This window comes from Anguilla anguilla, chromosome 12 (genome assembly GCF_013347855.1).
Source record: "Anguilla anguilla isolate fAngAng1 chromosome 12, fAngAng1.pri, whole genome shotgun sequence".
NCBI classification, from domain to species: domain Eukaryota; kingdom Metazoa; phylum Chordata; class Actinopteri; order Anguilliformes; family Anguillidae; genus Anguilla; species Anguilla anguilla.
In genome coordinates, this window is record NC_049212.1 from 41,425,364 (window position 1) to 41,440,044 (window position 14,681).

The 14,681-nt window shown below is 38.8% G+C and overlaps 3 protein-coding genes across 3 annotated transcripts; all 3 read left to right on the plus strand.

Annotated features, from left to right (window-relative positions):
* The first annotated feature begins 410 nt into the window (after positions 1–410).
* On the plus strand, positions 411–998 carry LOC118209187 (olfactory receptor 52J3-like). Its single transcript, XM_035384346.1, has one exon. It carries the CDS (start codon positions 411–413, stop codon positions 996–998), a length of 588 nt encoding a protein of 195 aa, XP_035240237.1.
* Positions 999–7,842: 6,844 nt separating this feature from the next.
* On the plus strand, positions 7,843–9,012 carry LOC118209509 (olfactory receptor 52J3-like). Its single transcript, XM_035384838.1, has one exon. It carries the CDS (start codon positions 8,059–8,061, stop codon positions 8,986–8,988), a length of 930 nt encoding a protein of 309 aa, XP_035240729.1. The 5' UTR covers positions 7,843–8,058; the 3' UTR covers positions 8,989–9,012.
* A 3,633-nt stretch (positions 9,013–12,645) lies between these two features.
* LOC118209505 (olfactory receptor 10A6-like) lies at positions 12,646–14,477 on the plus strand. Its single transcript, XM_035384834.1, has one exon. It carries the CDS (start codon positions 12,952–12,954, stop codon positions 13,879–13,881), a length of 930 nt encoding a protein of 309 aa, XP_035240725.1. The 5' UTR covers positions 12,646–12,951; the 3' UTR covers positions 13,882–14,477.
* Positions 14,478–14,681: the final 204 nt, after the last annotated feature.

Consider the following 14,681-nt stretch of genomic DNA (forward strand, 5'->3'; position numbering starts at 1 on the left):
GGAAAAGGCGATGCAACAACATCTCGGAACCTCTCCGGCGTTTTTTACACGTCTGCTATAAAAGTACCATGGGGAACTCAACTGAAATATTGTTTTTTCTACAAGGACTGCATGAGACGGTGTCAAGCAAACACACATACTTCATCCTCATTTTTCTTGTTTACCTTTTTACTCTTTTAGCGAACCTGACTTTGATTGTGACAATTATTTTGGAGAAAACGCTCCATGAGCCCATGCTTATATTCGTGTGTAACTTGTGTGTAAATGGTATACTTGGTGCCTCTTTATTTTATCCTAAAATATTGGTGGACCTCTCATCTGACATGAGTGTTACTTCGTATAAAGCGTGTCTGGGTCAAATTTTTGTATTATACAGCTACGTATACTGCGAATATACTACGTTAGCAATTATGGCTTATGACAGGTATATCGCGATATGCAAGCCGCTCAATTACCACTCCATCATCACGCCTCGGAAGGTGATGAAATTGCTTGTTTTTACCTGGCTTTCATCCATCTGTGAATCTGCTGGTGTGGCGGCCCTGGTAGCCAGGCTGCCCCTCTGTGGATTCAACATCGAAAAGATTTACTGCACAGCCTGGGCCGTGGTAAAGCTGTCATGCGTGGACACCACTATCAACAACATATACGGGTACATTCTCATGTTTTATCACAGTTGCCAATCAGTGCTGGTTGTGATTTCCTATATTTATATCGTCAGAGCATGTGTGCGATCGCCGAAAGAACGAAGTAAGTTCATGCAGACCTGTTTGCCCCATTTAATATCACTGTCCAACTTCTTCATCGCACTCGGTTTTGACCTCTTTAACACTCGTTATGGTTCCACCAGCCGTATGCAGGCTCTCCGCAATTTCATGTCCCTGGACTACCTCATTGTTCCACCGCTCCTAAATTCCCTCATTTATGGCCTGAGACTCAACCAGATCCGCCGGAGAATCTTTAGAGTTTGCATCCAGAAAATACATGCTCTGAAATAAAGAAGTGTGTCTACTTTGCTGTCCAGGTTGGAAAAGATAGATTTTTTGAAAATCCGCGAGTGATTGAATTTTACATTTGGAGCTGATATAGCTATAGGCGTTTGAATTGCTACCAGTTGAGTCGTCTCATTTACTACCTACATCTTCATGAAGATGGATTAATTTTTCTTGTGAAGTAATTCCGTTTGCAAACCCTGTATAGCCTACTTTAATTCATTCTCTCGCACATACAGGTACGTGCCTGGCAGACTGTAGCCTGTACAATTTTAGCCTCGGTATTTGCACAGTGAAACTGCTTCATGGTTAAAAACCGCAATCCGTGTCCTACGTTAGGTCTTCCACGCGCAGATAAATGGTCAGGCGCGCACCTTCCGAGCGCCTGGATGTTAAAAACGAATGTATCCTATATCCAACGGTGACCTTTCGCTGTTAAATTACAAATACTAGCCTATATCATCCGTAAGAAAGTGAATTAATGTGATATTCAATAAATCAAAATGAAAAATAATCATATGCTGTAAAAAAAATACCTCTGTGTATCCTAAAAGTAGACTGCGTATCGCACACATTTATTTTTACTCATGGAATTATGATTTAGTTAGTGAATGAACAAGGGACAATTGGACGACGACGCTGAACCGAACGAAAAGACGTAGAGCCCGAATTGTGTGTAGCCTATTAGACTACCTCCGGCACAGCTGCCCAGCACGTGCTGCTGTCAGCCGCCGACCACAAGCATTAGTCCTAAAAACTGTTCAACCACTACCATGGCCCTGGCAGTGCGATTTGAGGAGGGGTTTTCCACAAGAATTCCAACTGTAGGTATTGCTTTAAGAAAATGTGCGTAGAATAATTCTCTTACCCAAATATACCAATGGCTTTTGTAAATTGCGTAATATAGCCTATGCGGTTTCATATTTTGTGAAATTTCCACAGCTTGAATAAAGGAGACATTGAAAGGGAGTTCACATTTAAATATTTATGACTGTCAAAGTGATATATAGCCTATAACGCAACTAACTCAGCTTACATTAGGCCTACTCGGCAACTAACATGTTACTTTTACCGTCCATTCATACTGATGGATATTCATTGCGGCAGTAGGCCTGCAGGTTAAGTAGCTTTCCCGGAGATATAGTGACATTGCCCTGCGTGAGAATCTGCTACTTCTAAGCCCAACACTCTGGGATTATACCATTATCCTGCAGTGTCACTCTGGGTGCTGAGAACTTCTGTTAATTTGTTCAGATGTTAACTGAAAATTGCTCCACATCATAAAAAATTAAGAAACTATCCAAAATTTCACCCTGATTGATAACAACAATTTTGTTTTGAATGGTTATGGACCCCGTGGACCTTAATAAAATTTGATCATATTTTTTGAATGTGCCAACTTTTTATTTGCCTTTTTCATTTCCCCTTCTTAGCTTTTAAACTTCACTTTATATTGTTTTTATTTAATGTTTTGTATGTCGACAAGGTGACCATCGGGAGGTGCAAAATCATTTGATATCAGCTTGCCAAATTAATTCTAGTCATGCCAAAGAGTAGCCTACTCATGTAAGCTAGTGACTGAAACAGGTGCAGCGAAAATATTTTCAGTAAATCAAGCATGTAGCTAGTTTTTATTTTTTTGTTACGTCATTACTGGTAAAAGATGGTCTACTTACGCCTGGCCAACAGAGGGCGCAATGAGACTAGTATTTCAGAATCGCGTTGGTAGCATCGTGATTCTAGAAACTTCGTCAGTATGCGAGTGATCGGTTCACTGCAGGTGAAATACCCGCTCGGATAATATTTTGTATTATCTTTTACACAGGTAAGTGGACCATAAATACCATCTAATAATGTAATGACATTGTAAACTTGAATGAATAGTAACGGTAATCATTAAGAAAGGAAATGCTGAGTTTGACCGTAGTTTAGCATCACCACGTTAGACTAGCAACGACAGTAAAATGGCGATTGCTGACGAAACGAGTCATGTTAACGTTGCATTCACCAAAGAAAATGCAGTACTATCACTGAGGAATGAATGTAAAATAAGCCTCTGCTTGTATTTTTATTATCAGCGTTAGCAGACTAGAGCACTAATAGTCTTTTTTGCCGTAGATAATGAATTCATTTTGGTTCTATCTTAGCTAACTGATAGCTTGGTTTATAGTAGCACATCACTGCAGCTAGGCTCGCCTAGCAAACGAGGCGAGGGGTTCTCGTGCTATGTGTATCGGTGCAGTTCGTAACATAGCAACAATGAGTACCGTGACGAGCTGAATGGGTACTTGTTCTGTAGGTCTACATATCGGTAGTTAGTGAATCAACCTGTCACCAGTACACTAATGGAGATTCATATTAATAACTATAGATTAATGTGATAGCATCCGTAGACTAATGGAGATTAATATGAACAATACGAGATTAATGTGATAGCCTGTATAATTCTATGACATATTCTGCCCCTTAGTATAGCCTGGTTTTCATACAGAAAGAGTGCAGGGTGTCACGCAGTAAGGGCACAGAGTGTGTCACATTAAGAGGTTATCTGTTATTTTAAAAAGAAGAGTGTACCAGTTTTAAAAAAATATCTATTTCACTAAGGAATAGCCTACTTATATTACCTTTATCTGATCTGTAAACCAAAGAGCAGTGAACTTGATGCTATGAATGTCTGATTACAGGTTATTGTATACGAGTTAGAGTCATTATTTGTTTTGTTTAAGAGAAGCATCGCATTGGTAGCTTTGTGATTCTAGAAAATTTGTCAGTATATGATGCAAGTGATCAGATCAATTCAGGTTAAATACACGCCCTGATAATATTTTATATTATTTATCTTTAACAAAGAAAATAAATGTGTTACGCCAGTCTGAGCCCCATGCATAATTTTGAGCTTGTAACACAATCAAGAAAAGAGCATTTGCCACGCGTGATTTTCCCCCCGCAACCGACTACTGCTGTAACCACGTCCCTTAGCTGTTGACTACAGTTCTAAGCCTCTGCAAAGCAGTTTCATTGGAACAACATTCATTCGCACAGATGAGAGCGTTGTTTGGTCAGTTCGTCAACAGCAGGAAAACACCATCTAAGCAATCAAACTCGACATTTCCTCAACAAGGTGAAGAAATTGAAAAATGTGAAAAGCTAATTAGCTGGTTAATTATAAAGTAGTCGGTTTAATATTAATTTTCTACGGGTACCATACTGTTTCTTTTTACAGAAACAGGCAAGTCATAGAAATTACAGCACTTTTAAACACATTCCCCCATTTCAGGGCACCATAACGTTTGGGACAAATTGCTGCGCAGGTGTTTTCCGATTAGTCAGGCATGTTAAATTGCTTCCTTAAATGCAGGTATCTAGTCTTTATTTCAGAAAACAAATGTATTTTTCTACAGATACCATTTGACTGTTAGACAGGGAGCCTGCCTGTATGTACTGCACTCCACTGCAGCTTACTATCTCCATTTTGCCATACGCCAGTGATTCACATTTAGTAGAAATGTTTTATGGGGGCTCGAGTTGTAATAGCCCATGATATGCAATGTTATTTATGTGTAAGCACGAACAGTCAGGCTTTGGCAATCATATATGCTTTTATTTCTTACTAGCATGAAGCCTAGGCTGTGGAGCAGTCAACAACGGCTTGAGCAGCGTCTTTATGTTTGAGTTTTATCAGTCAAGTCACAACCATTTGGGGTTAGTTGTCTATGCTTTGTTCAACGCGACCAAAGAAAACAGAAGACACTATCTCAAAAAAAGACGCTTGCTAACTAACACAAACAGCAGTATTATGGAGAGCGTTGCAGCAACAGTAACTAGTCTAAAGTAAAAAAAGTAAATAAATAAAAGCTGTATAATCATCGATCATGCCGCACGAAAATACATTATCCAATTAAATTGATTCATGGCGCCCTGGAATATCACCATAACTAAGGGGTGTGGTTTTGGAACATCTGCATTGCGATTCATAAACACGCACGCGCCCCCTATTGCCTTTGCTAGACTGCATCCGGCATCGTCCCTGCGGCCCCCACACAGGGAAACGAGTTTTCACAGACTTTACCTTACATTCCAGGCATTTAGCAGACGCTCTTATTCAAAGAAACTTACACAACTTTTCCATAGCATTTACATTGCATCCATTTATACAGCTTTTAAAGAGAAGAAATAATAAAATTAGTACTTGCCAGCTAGCTCCAAGCAATTTTTTCTAGTTAGTAATATATTTGACATAAATAGAACTATCTAGTACATTGTGGTTGTTTTGGTAATCTACTGATTGCTAGCATCAAAGTTTAAAGTAATAATCTCGAAGATTTTCATTAAAATAAATATCTTTTAAGTCACTATCTATCACTGCATTAGGTAACACAATGGTGATTGAGCCTATTTTTATATTAATTTATACAATTATTATCATAATTCATGATTAAAAAACTTAATGTCTGTGGCAACATTCCTGGGAAAAAATCACAAGCGGCGCACAGTTAGTGACGCGTTTTTCATCACCCATCAGCGGTTGGTCCGCCTGAGAGGGTAGGCGGAACTAACACAACAGGCTGGCTCTTCAACTCACTTGTGTGTGAGCGGCGTACTGTTTTTTCCGGTGTCTGCATGCGTTACAATAACAGAGAAAGGAGGGGTTGGGGGAGTTATGGAACCCTAAAAAGTTTTTGTGTAACATGAGAGATCATATTATTTGTTGATGTAGATTTCGTATTACATTTATTGACAATGTAACTACTAAATTACATAGCTATTTGCACAGCTAACGCTAGCTACCGGACCATGTCAAGAAAGACAACATTAGTTTAGACAACGCTGCACACAGTATCCATCTCTCATATCAGGTAACGTTGCATTAGCTAGCTAGCTAATGTAATTAACACAATCTCATGTCAGCTAACAATTAGAAAAAACGCTAGCTAACGCTACCGACCGGTACCGACCTCGCAAACCGTCTCTCGAATGCAATGCTACCTTGCAACGTTGCAGTGTAGCTAACTTAAGGTCAGTTCAGATCAATGATTCGCAACGAGACTGGGTGCAACTTGCAAAATTCCCAGACGTCTGATTGTAAACGTTCTAAAACTACACTTGGCGATTTGACAAGGACGGTCTTTTAAAACCTCAGGGCAGGCAACGGCTCTGCTACTAGCCAGTTCGCATTGCTGCAATCTCTGCAACATTCTAAAACCGTTTCGCCTCGTTGCGAATTATTGATCTGAACTGGCCTTAACGTTACCGTTATTTACATTGCCATCGAGTTCATCAATATATTATAATGATCAGAATAAAGCCGGGTATGTGGAGCAGAGTCTGATTGTCTGATGTCTGATGTCTGATTTCGGAAAACGTCATGCAGGAGAAAACTAAAAGAATACGGCAGTATGGATTAGCATTGTTATTATTTTATTACGCTTCCTCATATGTTCCTTCAGCCTTTATGCCCTGTTTGATGAAATCTCCTTTGTTTTTGTTTTATTCTTCTTGTTCTGATTGCTAATTTAGCACCCAGCTCAGCTTTATTCTCGAACAGATTGTCACTTTAAATAAGGCATCTGGTTTGAGTTGATACTAATGTTAGCCAACTCAGTTAGCTATGTAGAAATGTGGAATTAACAAAATGGTCATATTGCAAATATGTAAGGGAAATGACTAAGAGAAATGTACTGCAAACTACCAGTAACTCCAGTCCATATCAGCCTATCCAAATCTAATTGAAAGCTGGCTGGTCTTCGAAGGGTATTGGGCATGAGGCGGCTTTAAACACTGAACTTCAGACAGTTAGCCGATAGTCTGAAACCAAAAGTCTGAATAGCGTACCCACAATGGAGTGCTAAATCTCCACCCAGAGTACCTTCAACATTTATAAATGCAAAATAACAAACGTGTGTCCCTATGGAAGTATTTGTGGTCCAGCTGGGAAGGCACTAACTGGCCGGAGCGCCAGCAGAGAGCAAAACGAGAGTTGAGATCAAGAACAAGCAATTGGTCAAACAAAAAACCCAAACAGCAGACAAAGCGGAGGGGCTTTGCAAGAATCGGAATCAAGTATGAGAGTGAATGGTCAGAAACACGATCACGGGGCAAACAAACTAGAAGAGCTAAGGCAAGAATCGGAGTCGAAGGGAAGGAGTCAGTGGTCATACAAGAGATCTAATCAGAAAACAAAGCAGTGGGGCTAGACGGGAATTGGAATCAAACAAAAAAATAAGGTCACATACATGAAGTTGAACAAAGCAATCACTATACAAAGCACGAGTTCAAAGAGCTAGTCTCTACTGGTTGGGGGCAGATGATGCCTTTTTCAAATCGAGTGACCAGAGACAGAAACGGCCAGTCAAATGATGAACCAGAAAGACGAAACACTCACGCAAGATAAGCGCAAAATCAAACTCGTAACATATGCGTTATACAAACCACTTTTCATGCATGCTAAATACATACATACATCCTATTTTTAAGGGCATTGTATAAACTGTACAGTTGCGCGTTGTGGGAAGCACCAACCCCCTATTTGTTTGTTTGACTTTTAAAGTTGTTCTTTTTTTAAAGGTTTCTGTACTTTGTCCTCTGAGTCTCTATATTAATGTAATGTTCTGTGCTGGCAACAGTGTGAATTTCCCTTTTGGGGATTCAGCAGGTCTATTTCATCATCATCATCATCACATTTAAATCTCGTCGGTGTTATTTTTCTATTTTTCTCTCTCAGGATTTCAGCTCATTAAGCAGATTCGGTGAGGACAGTGATTAGCTGGCAAATCTCAAAGGCCATTTACACAATCCAGATATAAAGTCCGATACAGTGGGCACAGACAGTAGCCTAAATGTTTCTGCGCGTTGCTTTCTCTGTACAGTTAGGAACCAAATGAAGTCTTCAGCCCCTTGGCTTGAACATCAGGAAACGATTATATTATGACAAGCATCAAATGACAAGCATCGTGAATGGGTAATATCAGAGCGAGATGATTTCGGAATAGGAAGTCCACAAGCCTTCGTACAAACAAGCAGTCTGCTTATTGCTGATCTTCTGTACTTTTCCAGCTATTAAACTACCATGGAGAATTCAACTAAAATACTGTTTGTTCTACAAGGACTGAATGAGACAATATCAGGCAAACACACATACTTTGCTGTTACTCAACTTGTTTACCTTTTTACAATTTTAGTGAACCTGACTTTGATTGTGACTATTATTTTGGAGAAAACGCTCCATGAGCCCATGCTTATATTTCTCTGTAACTTGTGTGTAAATGGAATATGCGGTGCCTCTACATTTTATCCAAAAATATTGGTGGACCTTTCATCTGACGTGAGTGTTACTTCGTATGGAGCTTGTCTGGCCCAAATATTTGTATTATACAGCTATGTATTCTGTGAGTTCACTACATTAGCAGTGATGGCTTATGACAGGTATGTTGCGATATGCAAGCCGCTCAATTACCACTCCATCATCACGCCTCAGAAGATTGTGAAATTGCTGCTGTTTACCTGGCTTTTATCCATCTGTGAATCAGTTATTGTGGTGGCCCTTATAGCCAGACTACCCCTCTGTGGATACAAAATTGAAAAGATTTACTGCACAGCTTGGGCAGTGGTGAAGCTGTCATGTGTGGATACTATTATCAACAATGTATATGGGACCATTCTCTCGGCTTTTCACGTTGCACAGGTAGTGACGATCTTGATTTCCTATGTTAATATCATAAAAGTCTCTGTGCGATCTCCTGAAGATCGGAGTAAGTTCATGCAGACCTGTTTGCCCCATTTAATTGCATTGAGTACCTTTACGATCGCATTCCTTTTTGACCTCATGTACGCTCGCTACGGTCACACCGACCGTCTGCACGCACTTCGTAGTATCATGTCCCTGGAGTACCTCCTTGTTCCACCGCTCCTAAATCCCCTAATCTATGGCCTGAGACTGAACCAGGTCCGCCGGAGAATCTTTAGAATTTCCACCCATAAAATACATGCTCTGAAATGAATATTGTGACTACTTTCCTGTCAAGGCTGGAAAACATAGATTTTTATAAAAATCTGTACTTGATTGAATTTTACATTTCGAGGTGATATATTGACATTTGAATTGTTATCAGTCGAGTCATCTAATTTACTACCTACATCTTTATTAATAGGTTAATTTTTCTTGTGAAGTGAACATTTCAAAGAGAAAATATTTGATAACATATTGGACAAAAATGTTTGGTGGAAAATGGAAAAATTGTTTTCCTGAATTTTTCAAGCAATCAACATCAGAGAAAGAAAAAATTTGAAATTATAACTTAGAGGAAAATGATTATTTATTAAACTTCAAAATTAAAAGTTAATGAACAAAACTTCTTCCTGATAATGAAATAAGACCTCATATAGACATCAACATAATTGCAAAAAAAAAAAAAAAACACTCATTAGCAACAGGATAAAATTATGACCAAATTCATTCTTCTCCCACATTCCTTTTTAGCAGAAGCAACATGAACCACACAAATATGAATCAACCAGTGCAAATAAAATATCAAATAATCCACAGAAAATAAATCATACTTTAATAGAAACATATTAAACCACGCAGTTTAAGACTAACGGAAAGTACAACAAAACTACAGCAAATTATGTCACAGAATGGGAATAATTAAGCAAGGAACAGTATTTCATTGGGTTTTTTCCCATTATAACACACACACACATTTGTAGAGTGAACGAATATGATCTGAATTGTTTCAAATATCAGCTCTTGTGTTTTGTGCAAGGGTGTTATTTTTATTTTAAACATGTTGACTGCATTGGTGATGCATCCATGCACAATACGCACCCTTCTGTGAGTACACAGAAAGATAAATAATGTAAAACACCTAGCAGAGGAACAAATGCAGTATCCCACCTGCTGCAGAAATGTTTTCATAAAAATGACTAGATGACAAAAATGATCAGTGAACAGTCGACAGTAAGGAACTATAAGGTTCTCAGAAGCAGATATTAGATATTCCCAGAAGTAATGTAAGCCTATGTTGGGCTAGTGGCTTAGTTTGGCTGATATTGTGTTTTAGTGTTACGCAAAACCTTGTGGGTCATGGGTTATGTTGCCTTGTGTATGAAAACATTGTCCGCTTGAGCGGTTCAGAGTTGGATAGCTTAGACAGATGCAAGCTGAAATAAGTCTCTTTTTTCCCTGTGTTGAGGCTGCTATTTGTTGCAGTGCGAAAAAATAAAATTCTTAGTTTGTTCCTGTGTTTTTCCAAAATGAGTCCTCATTTTAGATACTTCTAAAAATGTCATCCAAATATATATCTTTGATATAGGAGTAAATAAGTAGTACAATTAGGGATGCACCAAAATTAAAATTCTTGGCCGAAACTGAAAATAAGGAAACACTTGGCCGAATACCAAATACTGAATACAATAACTGAAAATAAATAAATAAATAAATAAAAAACCACCATTAAATGTAATGTTTAAACTGGTAACCAACAAACCAAAAAAATAAAAACATCAATAAAAGATGGATGGGGAACAATTTTCTTCAAGCCAGGATAATGCCTCCCTATGTATATTATTGTATTCTCTATTGACACCAGCATAACATGCTTTATAGAGTATACCCGTGGAGACCAGATATGCCACCTGTGTGAATTTGATGGCTATGATCCTCCTTGTCAGTATAGAGTGGGTGGGGATCCATTTCCTTCAGCCAGGATAACGCATTTCTCTGTGCATATTAGCCAGTTGACACCTGCCTAAAATGCTTTATAAAGTATGCATTGGAGACCAGATATGCCACATATGTGCATTTGGTTTGGGGGTAATGAACATGGAGGGCAAGGAGTGTTCCACAGAAAGCTGATATACTAGAATAATATTCAGTGAAATTCTTTTTGGGAGGTAATTCAAGATCTTTATTATTTTCCTTTGTACAATACAAGAATACAATAACTAAAAAAACAAATAAACAGAGAAAACACACATCATTCAGCCAACATGATTTCCAACCACAAATGTTCACCTGTAGCCTAACGGTGGAATATATATTTCATTTCTACCTAACGTAATTTCAAAACATAAGTCAATGTCGATTGTTGACAAATCAAGGGAAATGTAAAATACCTAATAACTGTATAAATAGGCTACTAGCTACATGCTGCGTGTATTAGCCGTTCTAAATGCACACAAAAAGGCGCTGTTTGAAATGAAAGTCAAAGCGTGAGATGCGCGTGCACGGACAGGGGAATCAGTTCGCTTCGAGGACACTGAATTCACCGGCACTGTTTGAATGCGTCATCAATAGCCGCAGGAGAGCAACGAAACAGCGTCACATTTACTTCTATACTTTTGTTACAATAAAAAAATGTTTTTAAAAACACACACATTCGGTCAAAAATTTCGGTGCATCCCTGAGTGCAATGTTTTTTTAACAAGGTCTGTTGTTATTTAGACTTTCAAATTTTGGTGTTTAGTACATATGAGGTGCTGTACATTTAAATGATTTGGAGGTGGATTCCTTTCAGCCTCTCGAAGCAGAGCAGGTCATAATTTTGACTGCTTTAAATGTCGTTTTTTTTTAAATATACTGACAATAATATCAGGAAAATAATTATGGAGAATAATCAAAAAACAACTTTCCCATTTTCCATCTCTTCCGGTCCTGGGCCACTTTGGATGCTTCCTTCCACCTGTGCCCGAGTCTGTCCTGTGGCTCTGCTTCAGCCGTTTGTCGCCTGGTCATTCTTTTTTCCTCTTCCCCTCAGGGGTCCAGTATAAGGCCTCTTTTTGGGATTGATTGTGATGTTCTCCACAGGCAGTGTCCAATCCAGTTCCACCTTTTTCTGGCACCATGATGTCCTCCTGGTTGCAGTGGTCTCGAATGTCTTGCTTTTTTATTCTCATGAGCCATCTGATTTTCAGGATGATTCTGAGGGATTTGTGGATGAAGGTTTTTTTTTTTTTGTTATTTCTTTTGTGATTATCCAGCATTCCGAGCCATATAGAAGAATAGATGTTTTAGTTGAAAAGTTTTATTTTGGTTTTGAGTGAGAGATTATTTGATCTCCATACTGGCTTTAAAATGGCAAAGGCAGCTCTGCTTTTATTTAATCGAGACATAACGTCTGCATCAGTGCCTCCTCTGTCATCTACGGTGCTTCCTAGGTGGATAAAGTTGTTGGTCTTCATTGATGTCCTGGCCATTTATCTGTAAAAACTCAGGTGTGTCTGTGTTGATGCCCATGAGCTTCGTCTTTTTGGTGTTAATACGGAGTCCGATTTTTCCTGAGGTAGTGTTTAATTTATTGTGTTTTTCTGGACTCTGTGAGGGGGGAGGCTGAAGGTGTCATTTGTTTAATTTTGTGTTTGTGTGGGTGCGCTCGCTCTCTCTCCATGCGACAACCAAAAGTGTTTATAATACACTGTAGCATACAAAGGATGAAAAAAGCCTGAGAACTGTATGGCACATACTGTGCCTTGAATAAAAAATTTAAAAACATGTGGCTGCCCCTCCTAAACTAGAGCAGTGCAGAATCGGGGCAGGCTGGTCTTGCAACACTTGACTTAAGCTGTTAATGAAGTATTTCATCATCATCACATTTAACTCTTGCTTGTGTTATTTTTCTCTTTTTCTCTCTCAGGATTTCATTAAGTAGATTCGGTGAGGACGGTGATTAGCTGGCAAATCTCAAAGGCCATTTACACAATCCAGATATAAAGCCAGATACAGTGGGCACAGAGAGTAAATGTTTCTGCGCGTTGCTTTTTCTGTTCTGTTCGGATCCAAATGAAGTCTTCAGCCCCTTGGCTTGAACATCAGGAAATGATTATATTATGACAAGCATCAAATGACAAGCATCCTGAATGCGTAATATCAGAGAGAGATGATTTTGGAATAGGAAGACCACAAGCGCTTGTACGAACAAGCAGTCTGCTTATTGCTGATCTTCTGTTTTTTCCTACTATTACGATGGAGAATTCAACTAAAATACTGTTTGTTCTACAAGGACTGAATGAGTTTAAGTCAAGCAAGCAGGCTTACTTTGTTGTTATGCATATTATTTATCTTTTTACAATTTTAGTAAACCTGACTTTGATTGTGACAATTATTTTGGAGAAAACGCTCCATGAGCCCATGCTTATATTTCTCTGTAACTTGTGTGTAAATGGGCTATGGGGTGCCTCTGCATTTTATCCTAAAATATTGGTGGACCTTTCATCTGACTTGAGTGTCACTTCGTATGAAGCTTGTCTGGGCCAAATGTTTGTATTGTACAGCTACATTCCCTGTGAATTTAATACATTAACAGTGATGGCTTATGACAGGTATGTCGCCATATGCAAGCCACTCAATTACCACTCCATCATCACACCTCAAAAGGTTGTGAAATTACTGCTTTTTACCTGGCTTTTATCCATCTGTATATCAGCTTTTGCGGTGGTCCTGATAGCCAGATTACCTCTCTGTGGATTCAAGATTGAAAAGATATATTGCGCCATTTGGGCAGTGGCGAAGCTGTCATGTGTGGATACCACAATCAACAACGTATACGGGTTCATTCTCATGACTTTTCACTTTTTACAGGTATTGCTGATCATGATTTCCTATGTTAATATCATAAAAGTCTCTGTGCGTTCACCGGAAGATCGGAGTAAGTTCATGCAGACCTGTTTGCCCCATTTAATCGCACTGACCAGCTTCTCATTTTTTTTCCTTTTTGACCTCCTGTACGCTCGCTATGGTCCCACCGACCGTCTGCTTGCTCTCCGCAATTTCATGTCCCTGGAGCACTTCATTGTTCCACCGCTCCTAAATCCCCTAATCTATGGCCTGAAACTGAACCAGATCCGCCAGAGAATCTTTAGAATGAGAAGTCAGAAAACACGCGCTCTAAAGTGAATGTTTGTACTTTGTTCAGGTAGGACAATCGATATCTCCCCTCCAACAATATGATGACAACAATACAATAATTATCTGAACAGCAGAACTAAAGGATTCTAAGATGCAGCACAGTTTCAGACATTCCCGGAAGTAATAGAAGCCTGTGTTGCTCTAGTGGTCTTGTTTGGTTTACATTACAAATGCAAATGTCTGTGACTGAGTGATGAAGTTACACTATTGGTCGGCCAAGTTATGAAGTTACACCAGATCGGCCAGATCACGTGTGTTAGGTCCAGCCGTATACTAGGTTTTAACCTGGTCTTGTTTAGTTTCACACAAAACTTTGTGCGGTATGGGCTGTTTCCTTGTGTATGAAAACATGGCACGTATAATATATTCAGAGCGGGAAAACCCAGACCGATGCAAACTGGAATGAGTCATTTTTTTACACTGTGTTGAGACTGCTATTCATATTCAAGAGGATAAAAAGTGTAAATTACATTTTAAGTTGCAGTGATAACAATAAAATCCATAATGTTCCTGAGTTTTTCCAAAATTAGTCAGTCTCTTAGATATTTACAAAAATATCACCACCTATACAAATGACAACAATGTTTAAATTTTTTTTTTTTTTTTTTTTTTTTTTTTTTTAGTAATCCATTATTTAGGTTTTTAAATTTTGGTGTTCAGTCAGTGTTGGGGAAACCTACTCTTTGTTATCATTCTTTTCTCTCTATCCTATGACGCATTGTGCAGACAGGCACAGCTACTTTAAGGCCAGATGAGGTAATCAGCGGAAAGTTGTGTTTGAAGATCAC

Excerpts from the sequence above, each read along its gene's own strand:
- LOC118209187 (XM_035384346.1), top strand. The coding sequence starts at position 411 with ATGGCTTATGACAGGTATATCGCGATATGCAAGCCGCTCAATTACCAC.
- LOC118209509 (XM_035384838.1), top strand. The coding sequence starts at position 8,059 with ATGGAGAATTCAACTAAAATACTGTTTGTTCTACAAGGACTGAATGAG.
- LOC118209505 (XM_035384834.1), top strand. The coding sequence starts at position 12,952 with ATGGAGAATTCAACTAAAATACTGTTTGTTCTACAAGGACTGAATGAG.